This window comes from Amblyomma maculatum, chromosome 3 (assembly GCF_055883805.1).
Source record: "Amblyomma maculatum isolate TAMU_Amacu chromosome 3, ASM5588380v1, whole genome shotgun sequence".
Classification (NCBI taxonomy): domain Eukaryota; kingdom Metazoa; phylum Arthropoda; class Arachnida; order Ixodida; family Ixodidae; genus Amblyomma; species Amblyomma maculatum.
The window spans coordinates 186,519,997-186,542,180 of NC_139346.1; the positions used below are offsets into that span (position 1 = coordinate 186,519,997).

Sequence of the window (22,184 nt, forward strand, 5' to 3'; positions counted from 1 at the left end):
GGCTTTCGCGATTCTCCTCTTAAGAGACATCTATAAGAGAACCTCTAATTTTTTTTTTTTTCATTTATTTATTTTTTTTTTTTTTTTTCAAAGAGGACGAGAGAAAAACTGGTCCGCCTCTCAACACCCCAGACTTGAGCAGCCGCCTTTGAGTTCAGCTATGAGGCCTCCTGCTGTTCGGAATTGGACAGCTGGAAATCCTATATAAACCCTGCGAAAGGAGACCCTGCGGACACGCTGAGAGAGTATGTGACAGGGTTACTCGTCGGCCATAATTTTTATACAGGGAGTACTAGATGGCGGATATGCTTATGCATAAAGAACGGGGTTGCGGAATGAATGTTTAGAGTCATCTCCATGGTGCTACTTGGGGTTTAGAGACAGATTTATGTTCGGGTGGATATAACCTTAGACACCTGCACTCCTCCCTTTCTGGGAGATAGGCGACCCGTTAAGGCGAAAGCCTTTATAACCTTCTCAGTGTTAGCAGGATTTGTGCGTTCTCCTCCACCTCCACCGGGCGTCCGTGCGGCGCCTTTCATCTGCTACTTCCTCGACCGCCACACCGCGGCATTTCAAATTGATTCACAGGAAGAGAAAGGCGCAGTATCTGTCACACTTGCTCTGTGGACACCTGAACCGCGCCGTAAGGGAAGGGATGAAGGTGGGAGTGAAAGTAGAAAGAGAGAAGGGGGAGCCGTAGTGGAGGGCTTCGGAGCAATTTCGACCACCTGGGGATCTTTAACGTGCGCTGACATCGCACAGTCTCTGCGGAAACATGTACCATGCCGCAAAGGAAGGTGGTAGTAATAGAAGAGAGGGAGATAGAGGTACCGTACTGGAGGGCTACGATCCACCACGCTTTAATGGCTTTCGCCTATCGCACTTGTTCAAGGTGCCTTCTAGACCTTTTTTTTTTTATTTTTTTTTCGCGAGAGTCGGCCATTCTTGTGCTGAATGTGCGGCGTAGCGGCGGCGGACGTTAAGAAGCGGCATTTTCTTTTTTTTTTTTTTGCGAGTCGTTCATCTTTGCATTTATGACTCAACGAAAGCACGCGGCCAGCTGCTATTATGACACCAGCTTTTAGCGTTGTTCGCTTCAAACGGCATTTGCCGCTTTCCAATGACTTTGTGGCAGCGGACTCCACCCGCCCCAAGCTAGGCGTGATAAACAGAATCAGGCTTGTGCGCTTGTGCAATCAAGCCACCACGTTCACTCTGCCAAGTTCGCTCCCCGCAACCGCAAGAACTAACATAAGCGGTACAGTACAGTCAAAAGATAGACACACTGCGACGCTATCGCTGCGCAGCATCTGGAGCTGTGGATGCAACGGCCGAAACGGATGCAGCTGGCACAGCTAGCTGTAGGATGCAGCTAGCACAGAACCGTGTTAATTGGAGAAATATGGGAGAGGCCTTTGCCCTGCAGTGGGTATAGTCTGGCTGATGATGATGATTCAGTTTTGACCTTGCCAAAGCTTTTCATTAAGGTTCTGGTGCAGCTGTGGCATAGAAGCGAGCAAAACTTTTATTCTGCGGGCACATGTATCATGATTTTCCATTTCATCAGTTGCAGCAGTTTCTCTAATGCAACATCTTTACGTCCTATGGTGGTTACCCCTATCACAACTAGAGAAAGGAAAGACAACTGTCGGCATTTCTAAAAACCCTCGACTGCAGCCACCAACATCCTGCTGCTGCAACTGTTGAAATTATAGCGAACAGCTAACTGTGAACCTAGTGACAAAAAAAAGTGACAACAAAACCATTTTAGTCCACCATACCTGCATCCTCAGGCACACAGTTTACCTTTGCCTCGGTGCTAGCGTGACTTTTATTGCATCTTTTTCTGGCAGAAATTTTATTTTAACGGTTATAGACATAAGCCACGCCTGAAATAACTCTCTGCTGACCACTAAAACATGCAAGTCAGTCTTAGAAACAAAAATTGTTTTGATCACATATTATGGCACATGAAGATCAGAACTTTCTTCTCCCTTATGCTTCAACAAGATAAGCAACTAAAATGTCTAATTGCAGATAAAACAGATAACCATTGCGTTCAGAGTAACTGGTGAGCAAACAGACTGAACTAGAGATGCCCACCTTTATCAAAACAAATTTCACACACAATCAAGACACTACAGACTACAGCAGCAGCCAATATGGCATTGTGTTGTAAAGCACCAAAAGGCAAATTTTTGGTTCTAATTAGGGCTCCATGGAGCAAGGCTACCTTTCATTTTCCTTAAAGCCCCACATACACCAAGGTACAATGCCTTCTGTTACTGATAGCATCCACATGTTCCAAAAAAGTGGAGAGCGTTTTCTTCTCCCACAGGTTTTGGGGCACTTGTCCCAACACATAGATTGCCGAGATGCGGTGACAGTCTCGGAACAGGTGGACCCATTAAGGTCATTATATGCCACCAGCTACAAAAACATTCTTGCTGTCCTTTGTTGTGAACACTCAGTGGAGACCAGTCCAATGTCCAATGCAATCAGATGCTGCAGTCTCTCCAGCAAGTCCACGGTCTCACAAGTGGTCGAGATGAATTGGAAAATGCTGATTCAACGATGAGGCTCCAGGAATAATGGGGCAATGACCAATAACCTTGACCAGTCTTGACCAATAACAGATAAAAACATGGTTCATTGCTGGATCTTCTCTAGCGCCTCCATATCTTCCGCATCCAGCTTCTGAATGGGTCGCCCTGCAGCAAGGAGACAAAAGGTCTGAACCAAAGGCTTCCGAAGGTGCCTCTTTTCACAAAAGCCATCTGTATTCCTTGGTTTATTACTTTCTTAAAATGCCACAGATGTCTGTTTTGGAAATGCAAATAGAAGAGCTACAACATTTCTTTGGATTTGCCCAAAATTATTTAAAATATAATGTGCAACTGTATGCAGACCCCAGCAACGTCACAAAGCAGTTCTAGGGGTACCCTTGCAGGAAACGTTTCTTGGCCCAATAATGAAATTAAAACAGTAAAAACAGTGCAAATGAGCAGAGTGTTGACAAGAAGGCAAAGCCCATAACAACTTGCCAAAGGTATACCAAGATACTTTGTTGGGCGAGTTGGTACACATTCATTATTAATTTAAACAGCGCGAACAAGAAGACAAAGGACAAGAAACAGCAGGACAAGAAACAAAGGACAGCAAAATTATCATTTAATCTGCTGATGAATAGCGTGCAGATGCTGAAGCAGATCAGTGTTTTCCCTCACTTCAGCCCACTTTAAATGCTCCACATGGAAGTGTCAACAGTGAAGAAAAGCGGTGAAAAGTGCGCAAGTTCCTGCTGCAATGAGTGCAGCCATTTCTGTAGCGAAAGCTACACTGCGGTAGATTTTCAAGACCTCAGGTGGCCACAGCTATGTCATGAAGAGGAATAGCTACGGTCTCCTCATGAAAAAATCAGCCTGCCATGACATTTGAATTCACGTTACCCCTATGCCACGGGCAGGAGCTGTCAACTCTGGCCGCTCCTTTCATATTGGGAGGGTGATATCAGAACCAGCCTGCCAGAACTGTTTGCATTCTCGTTACCCCTACGACACGCAGGCATGTCCATACGACTTGGTTGAAGCTGGTTTAACTTGTGGGGTTTAACGTCCTAAAGCGACTCAGGCTATGAGAGACGCCGTAGTGGAGGACTCCGGAACTTTCGACCACCTGGGGTTCTTTAACGTGCACTGACATTGCACAGCACACGGACGCCACTCCGTTTCACCTCCAACGAAACGCAGCCACCGAGGCAGAGATTCGATCCCGCTTCCTTGGGCACAGTAGTCGAGTGCCGTAACCACTGCGCCACCCCGGCGCGTGACATTATATGTGGGCTGGTAGCTTACGCTCTCACGTCATACCCTTAAAGGATGAGCTTAAGTGTCCCCAACAATGTAGCACCTTACACTGATAGGGCGTAACAGGGGAATAATGTAGCAGGCAAAAGAAGCTTTCGAAATTCAACTAGGGTTTAACCAGAGCTAAACCACAGGCCTCAAAGGTGGCAACACCTAGCTGGCTAGCTTCCCTTGCTCTAGTGCATAAAAGTGGGGCAGAAAAGAGAAAATAGAGAATGGTAGCAGTCTTAAAATGTTGCTACAATAGAACCTCGATAATACGAACGTTGTTGATGTCAATTTCATGCTGATACAAATTCGTGAAATTACCCAGCTAGAATGCACTGTGTACAACGTACAGAATTTCAGGTACTGTATACATTCTCCCGTGCCACTTAGAATATGTAAATGCATGAGCAGTGATCGCAAGCTTGAGCACTGAGTGCTGCTCATACATCACCAACAATGCAACCCTGGTTATGCGATAAACACCACAAACAGTGAGCAGTGGAGCATGGCAACCACATCACTGACTCAATAGTCACCATTCATGCTACACGCACAGGGAGTAGGAAGTGGTGGCAAGAGGCTTGTCGACACCGAGAGTGAACACTGGCGATCTGCCCACACATTACCTACCGTATAAACCGGAATATAGGTAGAGATGTTTTCTGAAAAAAAAAGCAAGCTAAAGTCGCCCCTCGTCTTATATGGTAGTCTTTAGCACAATTTGAGGCACAGTACGGCGACTAGTGGCGTGCCTGCTCGTGAACAAACAGCCAAAACCGTATCAGCATCCTTCAGTTGCTGGCAGTATTTTTCCCGTCTCAAGCGCATTTATGTGCGCTGTTTCGTTCGACCTATGAGAGTATAATATGCTGCTTTAGCAATGAATAACTGCATGTGGAGGTAGTTTAGAGTGGCTTTCCAGAAAAAATTATGTTCGCCAAAGCGAATGGCAACATGGCTGCTCTCTCAGCAAAAGTTCGGCGGTTCGACGCTTAAGAAAAGAGCGTGCGGTGCCGTGGACAAGATCAGCTGTTAGAATGCAACCTTTCAAGAAATGCTGCGTAAGCAACACGCTTGATGGAACTAGATGACGCACACTGGGTGGTGGCGAGCAGCAAGGAGTCGTCTTCCGACAACACTGCTGAAAGTTTTGAGTGAGATCATAGCTCCGATGATGCACGAACACAGCCAATGTTGTAAATATATGCGCTTCTCCACTTTCTTTTTCGTTTTGTTTATCTTTTCTTTCTTCTTGTTTTTTCAACTTCACAGTAAGGGGATCGACCTATATTCCTACTCGACCTATAATACGGTTTATACAGTATGTCAACATCGCAAATCATGATGTACATACCCCAAATAATGAACTGTGGCTGCGCGGCCATTAACACTTTCCTGTCCATGGGAAAAGGGGTGGTTTTTAGGTGGTGTCATTAATATTTTTTTTCTTTAACAAACCTTGCTTGGTTTCCTCTTCAGAATGGTATCAGTGACAATCAACATATATTTATTGAATAAGTGATGGAAAAAAAAATTATCAGCAAAAGATCGTAGTTAAAGAAAACAAACACACAAAAGCATCAAAGTTTCTTGACACAAAAAATCTTCAAAATATACGTTTTTTACAACAGGGACCAATGCAACATTGCAGCAAATTCTAGCTTCCTGGATACAGTATTCGCCGAGTTAAGAAAGAAAACAGTAGTTCTATCCCTGGCTGTCCTCTAGCGGAAAACACGACTCCCTACGCTGCTGGCAGCAAGTAATACTGCCCAGAAAGCGTTGTCACCCTGCAGATAACAGTTGTGACCTTCAGAACAGTAGTCTCTTCAGAACGGTGATCTCTTCCGATCAGCGCGCAGCAAAATCGGAACTTTTCAGGGGCGAAAGTGAAACTTATCGAAGCGTGGCTGTCGACATTCCAGGTCGGTCTGACGTAGTTTCGCTGTCAGTGCTAAAGTCTGAAGAGCTGAATTCGTCTCCCGAATCATCACTGCTGCTGTTCGCGTCCAAAAACGAGCTCTCAGATGCACCAACTTTCGCGGAAACACGTCGTTTCCGCGCAGTAGGAGTGCGCGACGTTGACGCCATAATGTAAACAAGGAGCGCCGATCACCTTACTCCCGAGACCATCTGGACAAGCCCGGCACGGCAGAAAAAATAAAACCAAAAGCAAAACTGAAAGAAGGGTTCCTCCATTTGCCACTGGATAACGCCACTTGTCAAAGAGCACTTCGAAAGCGGGAAAATTCGAATCGTGAAACAGCGAGCTATCGATAGGAATAAGCACGGACAGGAAAGTATTAATAAATCCTATCAATCGTAAACAGATCTGCATGAATGCATTTACCATGCTTCTGCAGACAAATTTTGTTTGCTTTGTTTTATATAAATTTCCTGACATCCACACCACTGAGATTCTATTGTATCTTAGCTTTTACAGGTGCTTGAACATAAACTGCATATAATTAAAGTATTCATAAAAAAATTATTTGCTCCAAGCCACGATGCTAGGATCACCCTTATATGAGGTGTACTGTGCTTGTTTCTTTAGCCTGAAGTAAAAATAACGAGCAAAATCAAGCAAATGAAATGCCACTTAAGTGACTTTCTGTACCATGGCAGGCATCTGCAGACCCTCCATTGAATGAAGGCTTTCTGCATGCTAGAATGTAGCAGTACAATCAGAGTTCACATACCCAGCACTAATGATGAAGTGTTTTTAATGAAGCAACAAAAAAACTCACAAACTGCTGCAAATAAAGTGCCACCGTGCAGCTTTGCCACTAACCAGCAACCTGCAAATGTTATAACCGCAACAAACTTTTCTCCAGATTCATGGTCGCATCCCACAAACAGTTCAGCACAAGGCAACACAAGGATCTCACTGCCAAGTGCCTATTATGTTCATCTCATCCTAATGCGGTAATTTCGTGTAGGCATCAGCTTAAAGGAAAAACGAAAACCTGCAGCTTTCGGTCCGTTCAAAGCAACTAACTGCTTTTGCAACAAACGTGAATAAAAAATCTACACTAAAATTACGGGGAAGGGAGCGGGGAGGTACAATTCCAGACTTTCCAGCAGTGTACAATGAGTCCCTCAGCGCAGACCTTACGGTAGCAGATGTTGTTAGCGTCAAAAATCCGGTGAAGTAGTTCTGCTCAAAGTTTGGTCCAGATTCTTGGCCGTTCAGAAGCCATAGATGTTGGAGAGTGGTGTTGCACATTTATGAGCTTATTCGGTTAAAATTTCAGTTTCAAATCACTTCTCTGCCGTCGTGCGACAAGCAGACATCACACCCAAGCGCCAATGCCAAATAACACAAGTTCGCATTTAATCGATATTGCCACGCATTGAAATTCTGATGTGCAAGATTGCAAAAACGTACAAAGATTCTTCTTCTTGAACTTTGATAACATCAAGCACATGACAATTATAATTTTACACTGTTCACAGCACACAGGTGGCCTCGTTAACCTTAAAAGCACATGCAAGCAACTACTAACAGCCAACATGACATGCAACAAGACTTTAGCTTTGGTCAGCTGTTTTAGTCTATAATACTGATGGTGCTAATGAGATCGTTGGTGATGCCAGTGATTACAATGTAGCTGGAAATTCCGCGGTGCCAGTTTCGCAAAAATTATTTTTGCACGTGCAGAGGCGACTTATCGGGAGATACAGGGCAGTGGTTGTACAATCGGAAAGCTTAATATATAATCAAGAATCTCCCAGGCAGGTTTGGCAGGCATGTATATAACAAGAACTAAGACAAACTTCTTGCGGTATTTGCCGGAATGGCAGCATTTCTTGCTAGGAAACGGACGGAAACGGTAACTCACCAAAGTGCTCCTCAATCTGCTTGAGGACTGCCAAACTCCGGTTGCCGTCCACCATGTTGACAGCAATGCCCGACTTGCCAAAACGGCCTGTGCGCCCAATGCGATGCAGGTACGTCTCGCAATCAGCACGGCCTTTCATGTCCACAGGGAGGTCAAAGTTGACCACCACAGTCACCTGCTCAACATCGATGCCTGCAAGTAAGAGAGAGTACAGAGGCTGAACAACCCTTGTCCATTGAGGCCCAACTCCTACACATCTAAGGTCAGGTGGCCAAGGGAAAGAGAGTGCTATTATTACTCAGTGCTGTAAGAGCGCTTTACTGCCAAGTACAAGAATGAGTGCAGCATGTGCATTCATTGCAATACCCATAATGTCACAAACAGTTGGCAAAGCTATTACAGTGAGAGCCTCTTCATTCAAGCCCTGCTAATCTGAAAATACAAATTATTCAGAGTGTCAGTGTGATCTCGGCCACAGTTTAAAGAGTTCTACTGTGTCTGATGCTAGCTATTTCGGGCGCTACCTGTCCTGCAATGATTAATTTGAACAAACCCACAAAGCAAGGTCACATACAGGTATGAAAGACCAAACAGCGCCACTTGCATTTGAACTGCATGCTACAGAGCGGCCCACACACCTCACATGCAACGCAACCGCAAACGTGACGACAAACAAGCAGTTCTGGTCTCTGAGAAACAGTCTGGTGGCCAAATTCAGTTTCTGCTTCAGTTTCCTGACCTTTGTGGCAGCCTGTACTGACCGCAGCCATTGAACACACATAAGCCAGTCAACCAAGCTCAGGTCCACAGTATTTAGGACGCTGAATGGCAAACCACCAAATTTTTCCTTTCCTTCTTCCCTCACTACTGCATGCTTCCCCAGTGCCTTCGTTTCACCCACACTTCAATCCAGATGGTTCTCCTCCAGTGTGCCTAAGCATTGCGCCGCTCACCGTTTCTGCAGAGAAGCCTCCTCAAACATGATGTTGCCACTTGCGAGGGGGAGCTCCAGATTGTATGAGTAGACACATCTGTAACCTTATTTTTCTATTACCAGCCCCATCCCTCTGTTTGTTCTTTTCTGCGTTGCCTGTAACCCTGAGGGTACACGAATACACAAATACTGCTTCCACACCATGAAGGATGCCGCAGGGGCCCTTAAAATTTTGAAGCAGTTCTGTTGGTACACTTTTAATGGTGCGCATGCAATAAACCACTAATGGAACAGCACAAAAATGCCATGCAGTCCTCATCTCAACAGCATGCGACTGCAGCCCGATCTTTCACAAAAATTGGTGCTTGTCAAATTTTTTTTTTCTTGCCACTGTGCCTGTCATGCCTTCCAACAAGGCTACATGACTCCCTGAACACATCCCCTACACCTTAAAAGCACAGGAGAGCTCACCTTTCTAGATCACTCAACAGCAAGTTCGGCAAAGAACAAAAGAGTGCTGTATCTTGTCCTTGACTACAACCCATCTGGGCTTTCCCTTCTCGTAACCATATTCACCTCTAAAATTTCATTGGGCATTAAAATTGTTTATGTGACCGGGTTGTTACAAGTTCTGTGGAAGTGCCTCATTTTCGTGTATACTATCATGCCGTTACAAATATAGAGAGAGAGTTTGGTGCTAAACGTAAACCAAAGCTATGCATGTACACAGCCTCAGAGTCATTTAGAAGGCGAGAGTTAAGAAATGTGAGCAACAAAATTGAGTGTGGCAAAACTACCCACATGCAGTGCCGCCACACCTCCACATTCTAGATGGCACCACAAACTACCATGCGCTGCTCTGTGCTACGATCGCTCGCCCTTTGCTTCCCTTTCCTACTCCTCACTGCACTTGTACTGGCTTTCCTTTCTCAGTAACCCACATCACTTTCTTTCCCTGTTCACAGTCGGCCATTTTTTTTTTTTCTTATGGGTACCACACACACTACCTCAAGGTGCTGCAAGTCTTTCTCCTCATAGCTCGCGAGCCTATAGTAGGATACAACTTTTTTGCAGCAGCAGGAGTTTTTAAATATCTGCCGATACAAAGCAAGCCAAAAGCATCAAAATTATTGTGCTTTTATTTTTCTCAGATGGTCAGCTTTTAACTTCAGTAACCTGAAAAGCCCTAACGCAGCATACTTCTTTCTGCTAAAAGAAATTGCACGTGCCAGTTACTGCAGACTTAACTTGTATCCAACTGCAGTAGTCAACCCATTTCACAACACACCAGCTTATAATCACTTGCACTCACTTGCCTCAAAATGTTCATCTTACATTTATGCTGTTACATATCTCTGGCTGTCAAATGCCCTGCACTAAGCACACGCTGCAATCACTTCACCCTAAATATGGCCTGAAAGTCTTTATGCTAACTGTTCCTGCATGAACATGTTTCAATAAAAAAGAACAGCTGTCTATGGAAAGTGAAAGGGGACAACACTTGCCCTTTACTGTACTGCACTTCCTCTTTTATTTCCACAGAGGGTGCACAAATAAGGCCACAATGGTAAAATTGATAGGCACGCTTTGGCATTCGATATTTTATCACAAGACAATAGGACAGTTCATTGGGTTCATATAGAAACACAACAGTGGCATGTGCAAACATATGCAAAAATTTAGGTCTCAGTTTTAATCAGCTAAGGTTTGACGACAATTTGATCGCCAAAGTGTGCTCCATAATATTAAACCAGGGGCTGTACACAACAGTGCAACTACGACCACTACTGGTCCTTTTGCTGCAAGTACCTCGTCTAGAATTGAACCTCATAAAAACGAAGTCGAAGGGAACCCATGACTTATTTGTAGACGTTACTTTGTTACGTATACAGGCTACTATAGGGTTTCAACAGGACTCACCATTTCTTGATTATATCCTTTATTCTGTTATAACCCAGTCCATTACAAGCAACTATAAAAAATTGACTGGTCTGCTGGTTGGGCTAACCCAAATTATTGGGTTGGGCTAATCCAAGCACCCATAATATCGTATTTACTTGCATAATGCTCACACTAGCGTAATGCCCGCACCCCCCACATTGGCCGTCAAAAATTGGAATTCCTTTTTTTTCTCGCATAGTAATCGCACCACCAAAATTACCACCACGAGAGTCGTCTGCAAGTAGTAGCAAGCGCCAGCTTTGGAGCGCTACTGAAACTAGCTGGCCTAGTTGTGTGCGCGCGCTACCAGGCGGCAATATCGTGCTCGAGCATGTCATCATCATGATTATAGGTTTTGCTCGCTAAGACGTCATTTCAAGGTTGTTTACGTTCGCTTACATCATTATGAGAGATGTCTCAGTGTCTCGTAATGGTTCCTTTGTGTTCCTTTGTTTTGTTCCAATGTCTACCAAGTTCTTGGTGCCATATAGCAATAGGGCAGTACGCAAGCTATACAGCTGCTTTGAAGCTGAAAACTATCGAGTATACAATAGAGCATGGCAACCGCGCTGCCAGCAGCCAGCACTCCGGCGTTAGTTCTGCGTAGTGTGCTACTGGAGACTGCGATTGCAGTGTCGACACGGACTCAGATCAAGAGTAGAACTGTATGGTGTGCTTTGAACATTCTATACTTTTATAACAAATTCTCCTTGAAAGTAATATTTCAGTTATATTTACAATAACTGGCCTAAGAATCCAGATTCACACCTACTTAAGTTTGCTTTTAGTGCTCCAAAACATTTGCTCGAAATTTTTCCTCGCATAATTATCGCGCCCCCAACTTCGCATTCATTTTCTGCGAAAAAAAAACATGCAAGCATTATGGGAGTAAATATGGTACTCAACTGACAACACCGGGCTAGAAAATGAAATTAGCAATATAGCTCACATACCTTCGTTTTTCATCCAATTTCTAAATCTTTTAAAGGTAGTAGCCCCAAACTACAAAATGTTTCCCATCTAAGGTACCCAAGCTGCACACTACCTTATAGCGTTTTCTCAGCCAACCATTATACAACCTGCTACTTTATAGTGCAGAAACACACGCTTCTTACACACTCCCTGTTTCCAAGGCACACTTGTCAAGGTGCATTTCGGTATAAACAGTGTGCGCTTTGTAGTTCCCAAAAGTTTAGGCTCAGAACCCACTAGTGATCTGAAGACTGACACATAGCTACAGATGGAGCAGTGCGCCAAACTACAGTTCTCATAAAAAGTGCTCATTTCTAGCTGGAAGCGCTGCCGAAATTGACAACATCACATCAAGCAGTGTTCAAACTTCTGGGGCTTTCTGCAAATTTAATGCACCAGCCAGCTATCCATAAAACAAAACTAAGAAACTATGAGCTATCAAATATATTCCAAAAGCACGTAAAGCCTTGGATCAAAAAGACTGCATGGTCTGTTTTGAGATACATAGTGTAGGGCCTATGGGGGCATTTAAAGAGAAAAACATCTTGAAAGAATAGGAGGGTTTTCCTCGCTTAAGAAACCTGCAGCTCAACAGGTGTCTCAGGTACTTCACTAATGCAGCTGAAAAGCAAGCCATGAGAATCCAACTTTTTCCCAAGACTGTACATACCTCTTTCAAACAACTTTGCTCAAAATCAGTCATATGCGCTGCACATGCACGACTCAGTAAACTTTGGGTAACTTGCAAATATTTTCTTGGCAGCAATGAACCCCAAGCAAGCCCACCAACGAAATGCCAGAGGTCAGGACAGGTAAGAACAGAACCAAGACAAGACTTACCCCTCGCACAAACATTGGTCGTGATGAGGACCCGCTCCGCACCCTTCCGGAAGCGTTCAAGTACGGCAATTCGCTGATCGATTGTGAGCTCTCCTGACAGCAGAGCGACAGCATGGCCCTCCTTCGTCATCTGGCCAGACAACCAGACGGCCGACTGGCGCGTGTGGCAGAACACAATGGTCTGACCAATGGCCAGCACACCGTATATATTGGAGATGGCCTGGAACTTCTCGTCCATACTAGAGCACATCACATAGTACTGCCTGATGTTCTCCAAGCTCTCTTCCTCCTTGCGTAACCGGATCACCACAGGGTTGGAGATGATCATCTCGGCAAACTCCATCACTTCCTTGTCATATGTGGCCGAGAAAAGCATCATTTGGCAATTTGGCGAAAGCCGCCTGTAAAACAAAGGTTTCGATGGAACCACACTAAACCTCATTCCAAGTTTCAGTGTCAGTGAATCTATGGATGCTTATTCAGCAAATCGAATGTAGTGAAAGTTTATTTATTTGAACCTCAATAATTCAAATTTCTGGATAATTCAAACTATGTGACACCATGTTGAGTGACCTGGCGCCTGGCACTTGGCCAAAGAAACGGTCACGTAATATAGGATGGCATAGCCACAAGGGTGCATTGCCTCCAAAATGGAGAGAGAAGATAGCATGTCAAACACGACACCATGACAGCACAGCAATTGAGGGCGGCCGAAGTGGGTACAGGCTGGCGACCGTGGCTGCCTAGTCTCCATTGTGTGTTAACTCGGATTTTCAACTAATAGCTGTTAATTCAATGCTTTTAATTCCAAAATAGGAATGAGTCTTACTGTCAGTGTGTCACCAGTTTATGCTCGTGTAAGGTTATAGAGTCGGACGGACACTACCGAATCTCGCACCAGTTAGGCTGCATCCAGATCATCCGAACAGCACTCCTCAAACCTGAACTCATGCTGCTGAGCTGACTTCCCACCTTTAATGTGCGCGCAACGGTAAGCGCGACGAAATGCCTTGTCTTCAAGAACAGGCCAACTATATAGTTTTAGTTTCACTTTCACGAGCTTCATGCCGTTCACGCTAGCCCATGGCGATGGTAGCTATCAGGCATGCATCAGCCAGCCAACCAATCAGCAAAGCATAGGTGCACATTGTTTCAGACGCTCACTGGCAGCCATTCGCGTAGTTTTTCCACTGCTCCAGAAATGTGTGCTCACTCAGCAAGTACCATCCAACGTGCCACGCAGTGATACCTCGTTACGTGTGACGCTGGCCAGTTGTGACTGGGCACTGCCGCCTCCCACCGTGAAGAATGCCAAGGAGACCCTTATCACTTCTGAGCAGCTCTGCTTTGACGATCTTGACAGTGAGCCCGCAATAAAGCATCGATGGAAAATGCATAAAACAATCACTGTTGCAGTGTTCGCCTCTAAAAAGTAGGTGACCATTGCCCTTCTAACTTACCCGCATGCAAGTTGTCCTTGTAAGCTTTCTAGGAGCCATTTAGCTTCGGGTAATTCTAACTCCTTTTCGAGTTCTGTGAAGTTTGAATCAATGAGCTTTTACTGTACTTGGATTACACACTTCTGCTCAGTGAAGAGATTAAAGAGGAACCTCATAAATTTGGTTTGCAAGGGTTCAGAAATAACACCCAAATTAACTGATCACTGAATTACCAAATGGTGCCAAAGAAAGTTTTGAATAGTAAATTTATACTGTGAAGAACTTAGCTATGTGCTCCTGTTTTTGAGATGCAGACTGCATGAAAACGATGATCTCACAAATGTCTGCTCTGTTTTCTACCATGTGCACACTGTGAAATATCCGAGTAAATCTGTTCCAAATTAGTAAAAACTTTAGGTCCTCCTTCACACAGCAAAGCTATAGGGGGGAAGTCTTACAAGTGTCAAAGTCACAGCAAGGAAACTTCCCTGCACAAACAGTACAGCAAGTAATGAATGCAATTTCAGCAAACTGAAACAATGTTCCAATGTCGCTAACGGAAGCCAGGAAAATGCGCAATGACCAAGACAGCCACCATCACCTTGCTGCCATTGTACACTGGCAGCAGACGACAGCTTGCCCAACCCATCTTCCCTCAAGATGGCCGCCCTTTGAATTAACCATAGAGAGATCTGCAACGTCCCAATTCTTGAGCATTCAGCCTTGGAGAAGTATGTAGGCATTCAACAGCACCATGCCTGGAGTCCAAATTGCACAGATCTTCAAATTAAGGAGGTACTATTGCAAAACAGCTTCGAAAAATATAGCCAGCGATATCTGCAACCCCTTTCAAAACAAATGAAAAACTTACTTGTGGATGCGTATAGACTGGTCATGGTGACCTTGCTGGGCAATCATGATGTCTGCCTCGTCCAGCACGAACACTTTTATGCGTGACAGGTCGAAGAACTTGAACTTGAAGGCCCAGTCGATGATCTTGCCTGGTGTGCCCAGGATCACCTGGTCTTGGATCTTTTCTCCATGGGAGACTGCAAAGTGCCAAATACAACTGTGTTCATGCAAAGCTAATGTCAACAGCTGGCACTCCAGTGCTTTCTACATTCAATCACACCCACAGCCTTACCACTTACATGTTTTCCAGTTCATTACAGCTTCCTCCACATTAGCAGATGCACAAGCCAGAGCACCTCAAATGCACAGGAAGCCATTGTAGGCCTGGTGTGCCAAGTCCATTGAATCAACGCCACGAAAACTCCACATGAATAATTTCGACCTAAATAGCACATCATGTGACATGACAACATGAAATGACCTCCCCATTTACGTTTGTCTACTAATGGTGCAGACGAAGGAAAGCACATAACCCTTCACTGTTGAATTTTGCTGGCCATCTGCAGGTGCTTGGAAAGAAAGGGTGCACATTACTGTAAGACACGTAGGTAGATGTTGAACAAGCATGTTGCTTGTGAGATGTTTTTTTCCCATCTGTGGGCTATGACGAACATCACCAAGCAGCACTTTTATCACGGGTCGACAGAAACAGTCTGCTCTGTGAACTTCTAGGATGGTTATTAATGCGAAAGTATTGTATGGCTCATCGGCAATGAAGCCTGGTGTCAAAAGTGGCGCCCAGGAACCCTGTGAAGTTGTAGCCACATGACCTCGATTTCGTCCGGTGCACCACAAAGCTCATGTTAAAAGCGACATCCCGCGCAGAGTGGCAGTGATTAGAACATGACATGCAATGTAAATTGAAGGATGTCACTTTGAAGAACACTGTAGCTGGAAGTCATATGCACTAAAACTTGGTGCCGTGTGCTTACCCTCCATATAAAAGCAGAGCTTTTCCCATCCCTAAGCTCCTCACCACCCTGTCTAAGGCCTGCCTTGGCCACACAAACAGCACATATTTCCAGGAGCGCTCACTCTCCATGAAGCATGAATGAGGCCTTGGCCGAATGATATATGCAAGAGCTTTTTCAGTTATGACCACGATGCCATTTACTCTCTAGAAATTCTGCTGAAAAGCTGCTGTCATAAGCAGCAGCAGTCATATACTGCCCAATTTATGCACTGAACGTTAACGACAGCACAAAAGCTAAATGAACACTCCTCGAGCTGTGCGATGTCAGTGCACGTTAAAGATCTCCAGGTGGTCAAAATTCTCTGCAACCCTCCACTACGGCACCTATTTCTCTTTCAGCTTTCTCTCCTACGTTCCTCCCTTCCTTTTACAGCACAGTTCAGGTGTCCACAAACAAGTGTGACAAGATGTTGCGCCTTTCCTTTCCTGTGAACCACTTATAAAACTCCTCGAGCACCTCTAGTGAGCATGTCGCACTTATGCTGTAGCTGAATGGAGCCCAACAGGTATATACAAACAGCTTGCACCAATGTCACAGCAGGCACCATCTCTGGGACCAGAAAGCGGAGAAAATAAACAGAGCTGTTTCGCTAATCTATTTATCACCAACGGACGAGTTGAACAACGACCATGTGGAATGAAACACACATATTTTAGCTTACTGCTGCGTTATACTCCGTTTCTTATATCAAGTGCAACACTGCCAAAGCTAGAGCTCTTGTTTTCGCTCCCCGCATTCGCGACAAAAATAGTGCCTGCTCGTGACGAGAGGAAATAATAGTTGCTTTGTCTGCAAGCTTAATACATCTTACATTTGACATCAAATCCATAAAAAGAACCTTTTTTAGGGAGAAAAGATCAGATTCGGTGAATTGGACGTTTTGTTTGTCATTATCGTTCGTGTCACGTTTTTGCTGCACCACAACCCTCCTAGCAGGTGCTCTCCGCATTGCGCATTGCGCAATGCAGCAATCTCGACTGTCTCTTCGGAGCGGATTTTTTTCGATTAAATCCGCACTGCGAAGATGTCCAGGCACGCGAAGCGAGTTATTACAAACGTGTATGCTCGGAATAGAGCCCGTTTCCGCAGAAACCACTCGGCCACGAAACGAGTGCATAGTGATACGCCTCCTTTTTTTTTTCTTGTGGACTACTTGCGTAGCTTTCGCTGCATTGCACCTGATGTGTGAAACGGAGTATAGTAACCCCCAAAGTTTGTTTCCCCAAGGGAATTTCACTAAGTGTGGTTGTACTCCATAATTGACAATGGTTCTGTCGTTTTGCAATGCAACAAATGCCCAAGAAGAAGGCATATGGCCACTTCATGACAACGCACACAACGCTGCCAGAGCTGCCCCCACGTTCTTGACAGGGACGCATGCGCTGCCGCAAATGGCATGCACGTCGCGCCAGAGTTAGACTTACAAGTTGCCTATAGACCTTTCTATTCGGGGTTCCCGGGGTGTCACTATATTGCTTGCTGGGCCGATTTGCAACAACCCAAAGAGGAGGCATTTCAGCACCTAATTCACCCAAAGGAAAAATCTAGTCCGAGCATACGCTACCTGAACCTGCCTTACTTTGATTATAGTCTAAAGGAGATGTAGCGGCTTCAGCCAAGCCACTTATCGAATTCTTTAAGGACCCTAGCCGTCTAAGAAAATGGTAGATGTATGTTGCTTGACTATGATGCGATGAAAGGAGAGCACATACAAGTAATCAATGTAGGGTTGGCTAATCGCACCTACCCTAAACAAAGCCTTTAGCTCAAACACGAATAGCTTCAGAAACATCTACCAAAAAATTCACAAACAAATTTTATAAGCATGCTGAAATGAAGGAGGAAAGCAGGCAAGTTCTTCGGCCAGTCTATGAGCCATGTAAACAAGGCAGGGTAGCAAACCTAGTCAAAAGGTCTACCAAGGTTGTCAAGGTCTACCCTTAGGCACAGTCAGGTGCTCGTGGAGAAATGTGATAGGTACTGAGCCTTTCCTTTCCTATAAGCAAATTTACTAAAGATGTATAACACTGTGTCAGTCCCTAAATGCTAAACCATCAAGCGAAACCATGCCAAAACAGTGCCTTCGCATGTCTTCATCGATTTAGGCAGTGTTAAGTTTAAACCAGCTTTTGTTTTAAGCGATAGCTTAGACAATTCCTAACGCCGGAGAGCTGTCGGCATCGTGGTAGTAGTTAGTTGTCGGCACCATGAGTCAGAAATAATTGAGGGCTCCGTAAAAAAATTGTACCATGGTAATTTGTGGCTGTAGTGATTGATGGTTGATTGGTGTGTGATAGGTGATGATGAGTTAATAAAATCATTGTAATTAGTTGATGCATCAAAGAAATGAATAAAAATTAGAAAAAGGGGGATTCAAAGGTGTCAAAATGCTCAGAATGAAAAGTCAAGGTTTGCTTTCCAGTGACACATCGCCCGGCAGGGTATGAGAAAATTTTTTTACGAAATAAGAAGGGATAAAACATTGTGTTGGTGAAAAGCCATGTGTCACACCCTTAATAGCAGAGCCTAACAGTCTCCCTTATTTTATTTTGCTTCAAATAAGCCATTCTTCAAGCAATGCAGAGGGAGCTGAGACGCTAGACTGAAGGTAAGCCATAATACCGGCTTTCGTCAAATAGCACCTAGTAAGGTAAACAGAACTCACCACCCTAAACAGCTATCACAAGCTGTCAAAGCCAGAAAGGGTTTTTCAAGCCCCATAAATTCAACACTGTCTGCGCCGACATTTTGGCCATTTCCCACTAACTACAAAAAAAAAAAAAAAAAAAATGGGAAAAGGGCTTACAAGTCACCCCGCGCACGGCGTAGCAGAAGGTGATGCGAGTGCAGAATTGGGCCATCCTTTTGGCCACCTCGCCAGTCTGGATGGCAAGTTCGTAAGTGGGAGAAAGGATCAGCACTTGCGGATAGCGCTGTTCCTCTTCCACTCGGCTCAGGCTGGCCAGAATGAACGCAGCAGTTTTGCCTGTGCCGCTCTGCGATTGGGCTATCATGTTCTGCGGCGGGTCTGCCAGCAACGTGGGTAACGCCGTCTCCTGTATTTTGGACGGCAGGTCGAAGCCGATCGAGTACACGCCCTTCAGTAGCTCAGGTCGCAACTTGAGCTCTTCGAAAGTCTTGATTGAATAGAGTGGCGACTTGGGATCCTTTCGCTGCACCTCTACATCGTGTGTCGACTTTATCAGCCGCGAACGGAGTATCTTTTGCATGAGGGACGCTTCGGCCGGGGAGATATCTGCAACGAAATCAAATGGTGGTTGTGCTGATCTACTAAAACGTTTTTGAAATCACTTACCAGGCTCCTCTACGTTGTTTGCTGAGGGTGGCTGTGCGCTGCCACCGTCGCAGGTCCCGCCGCCAGTTCCACCGGCCTGGGTGTTCCGAAAACCATCGCCGGACCCATCGAGGCTAACGCCACCAACCTGCAAAACATGCGTCAGCGGGCTGCGAAACGCATCCCATCACGCTGGTCTTACCTCGTTACTCAGACCCGAGAGAATCTTCTCTTGCTCATCTGCGTCCAGTGCCCAACTTGACATTTTTGTATCAGCACCACTTTGCCGTTGTCAGGATTCAGAGCAATTTCGTCGCAGGTAAGGCGGCACAAGTATGCACAGCGTAGAAGCGTTCGAAGTACCCAATGACAATGGATGGTGGATGTTAGCGTTAGCAGCATTGACAGGGTTTCCTCTGAAAACCGGCAGACCGGCACGATGACGGTGCTGCGAGGGCGCTTTCAAACTTGGTGCAAAAGAATGCTGCGGGCGCACTTTTTAACCATAAAACAACAATGCTTTCGTTAATTAAGACAAAAACGTATGTCATAATTATAGCGAAATTTTATAACAATAACGGGCACCCGTGAGCTCGTCCTCGTCGCAGAGCGGCGCGATCGGCGGCGTCAACATGGCCGCGCTCATCCAGGTAGTCGCTCGCCAAGCACAACTAACTTTCGCCCGTAGCCTCATTGCGGATGAAGCACTTTGCGACCGTCTCGCTCGCTTGCAGAGAACTATCGGTCTGGTCACCTGCCAAGATGTCAACTTGGACGAAAAGCTGCTGCATTCGATGTCTAAGACCGCCAACGGCAGCAGCAAGGATGCACCCATCACGTATATCCCCTTGTTCGAGGACCGGACATTTAGCATGAGCATCTTTATAATACGACGCGGCGAAAGAATTCCGCTGCACGATCACCCAGGCATGTTCGGAGTCCTCCAAGTGCTGCACGGTTCCGGAACTATTAGCAGCTACAGCGCCGTGAGGCCGTTAAGCAACAACGAACTCGAAGCGCAGCGCCACCCGGACATGACCGTGTCCTCGGAAAGTCCGCCTTGCTGCCTGACACCGACTGAACGCAACTTTCACGAGATACGTGCGGTGGATGGAGCGCTCGCCTTCCTCGACATACTGGCACCGCCGTACGACAACAAGGTACGGGACTGCCACTACTACAGCGCTACCGCCACTGGGGTCGCCGATGTCGTGCGCTTGACTCCTATGGAGCCGCCGATTAGTTTCTGGTGTGATAACGCGGCCTACCGTGGACCACCCATCTCTCCCCATCTATTCTCAGCGGAATAATAGGGCTGCGCGTTGATCTGCGCCCCGCTGCTCTGGTGGAACCAGGAACCTGTAGCTCATCGTCTATGCGCGTGTCGTGCATCGGTCAAGTGGGTCGTCGTAATGGAGGTGGAGTCCGTGGGATCGCCGTTCTGTGCGCTGCTACGACGCCCGGCTCCTTTGTGCTCGCTTTACCCTACGAACATGACATACGAGTTTTTGTTTGTCAGTCTTTCACTTAACACGTGGTTGCCCACAGCGATCGCAGCACCGCTACAGCAAGCCGAACTATGCGTCATGCGATTTTGCAGTGCAGACTTTATTGCTTGCAGCATTTGAATTCCAACAGAAGAGAAAGATCGCACATCACAAAGAATTACTTTCCAGTTCTTTGGGGATAATTTATCATTGTGAACCTTGTTTTTTTAAATGCTTCTTTTCCCTAAGGGAAAACCATTTCGAGTGTGTATGCATAGAGTCATTACACAACTGGAAATAGAAACAGCAGTTGCTAACTAGGGGGCCTGTGGTGCGCGGCGTATGTATACTCCGCTGAACAGCAAACAGAACCATTTTTTCCTTTTTTGAACATTGGCTATACCAAACAAGCCAGAGGCATCGAAATTCTTGTTTTAGTTTAGTCTGATGGTTTGTTACAGCAGGCTTGAGTTGATCCGCGCGGGCCATTCAAATAAATAGTACACTGCATTCACATTTTGTGTGGCTGTATTATAATGAACCATTTTGGTTCTGATGCAGTTTCCATTGGAACTGCATTAGTATAAAATTCCTGTAAGCTTATTTTTGTCAAATGCAAAATTTTGCAACACTTACCTCTACATGCCACTGAAAGCCTAGTGGTATATTTTTTTTCTGTATATGTGCATCGTGCTAATGAGTCACTGCAGTCTTCAAGTTCACTTTTCCACATTGTCCTGGTGCAAAAACAGTTAAAAACTGGGTTTGCTATTACTATTTCCACATTGCAGAGGCAGAAAAAAAGATCAGCTGTGCGTACGTGCTTCGTTTTTGTTTGCAAGAATGGATCATTTGTTTTGCTACCTTTGTTTTGTTAATAAATGTATTTCAGCAGATCGAAACCATTAGCTGGTAAAAATCCATTATGCCAATAGTTGCATCTATGCACCCTTTCACACATGTGAGGTAATAGGCTTTAATTTGAACTTCTGCCACCACTGTAACATATCAACATGCAAAAAGTTTCAGAAGCATGCAGAGGCTTCAGTGCACATGGAATAACAACACATGGTCAAATTCATTTCAAAGCTGTTACAGCATGTTAATACCACAGTGTTGCTCTCACTCCCAGTATTTACCAGCCAAACAGCAGCATGCTTCACGATAGCTAGCAACAGTGGCCACTGTTTAAAATATTTTATTATGACTCCACTATAGTGTAGGTCCCACTAGAATGTCATAGTCTCTTCGTTTCCTTTTACTTTTTCCCAAATGCTTGAAAAGATTCTAAAAAAGGAAAACAGTCGGAGTGAAACTAAAGTAGATTATATTCCTTTGGTACCAACCGCATCGCGCATCTTCTGTCATAACAAAAATAAACTGTTACATCGGCGCATTAGCACGTCTTGCTAAATGAGGGCAACAATTGTCTCACACAAGTGTACACTCCAGCTCGTACCATTCGGCCGTGTTTCTGGCAGTAAAACTCCCTTTCAGCTGCTCCTTTATATATATATAAACTTGCTTCACATTTTGTTACCATTCTCGCTCACCAGTTGCACCTTTACTGCCTTTAGCATCTCTCGAAAAAGCTTAGATGCACCAAGCCATCGTAATTACTTCTAAAGGTGTAAGGGGCACACCTTCACTCCCAGCACAAGGTGGCATTAATCTGCAACAAAGCCTTGTAT

At 45.2% G+C, this 22,184-nt stretch overlaps 2 protein-coding genes across 2 annotated transcripts; one reads left to right on the forward strand and one right to left on the reverse strand.

Moving 5' to 3' along the window:
• Nucleotides 1-1,512: 1,512 nt before the first annotated feature.
• Nucleotides 1,513-19,421, reverse strand: Dbp80 (putative ATP-dependent RNA helicase Dbp80). Its single transcript, XM_084598947.1, has 7 exons — nucleotides 19,209-19,421; nucleotides 19,028-19,154; nucleotides 18,518-18,967; nucleotides 14,697-14,874; nucleotides 12,387-12,787; nucleotides 7,700-7,891; nucleotides 1,513-2,714 (listed from the first exon to the last, which is right to left on the reverse strand). Exons 1-7 carry the CDS (start codon nucleotides 19,269-19,271, stop codon nucleotides 2,653-2,655), a joined length of 1,473 nt encoding a protein of 490 aa, XP_084455073.1. The 5' UTR covers nucleotides 19,272-19,421; the 3' UTR covers nucleotides 1,513-2,652.
• Nucleotides 19,422-19,487: 66 nt separating this feature from the next.
• Nucleotides 19,488-21,003, forward strand: LOC146197174 (2-aminoethanethiol dioxygenase). The gene has a single exon (XM_084598948.1). The coding sequence runs from the start codon at nucleotides 19,639-19,641 to the stop codon at nucleotides 20,314-20,316; it is 678 nt and encodes a 225-aa protein (XP_084455074.1). The 5' UTR covers nucleotides 19,488-19,638; the 3' UTR covers nucleotides 20,317-21,003.
• Nucleotides 21,004-22,184: the final 1,181 nt, after the last annotated feature.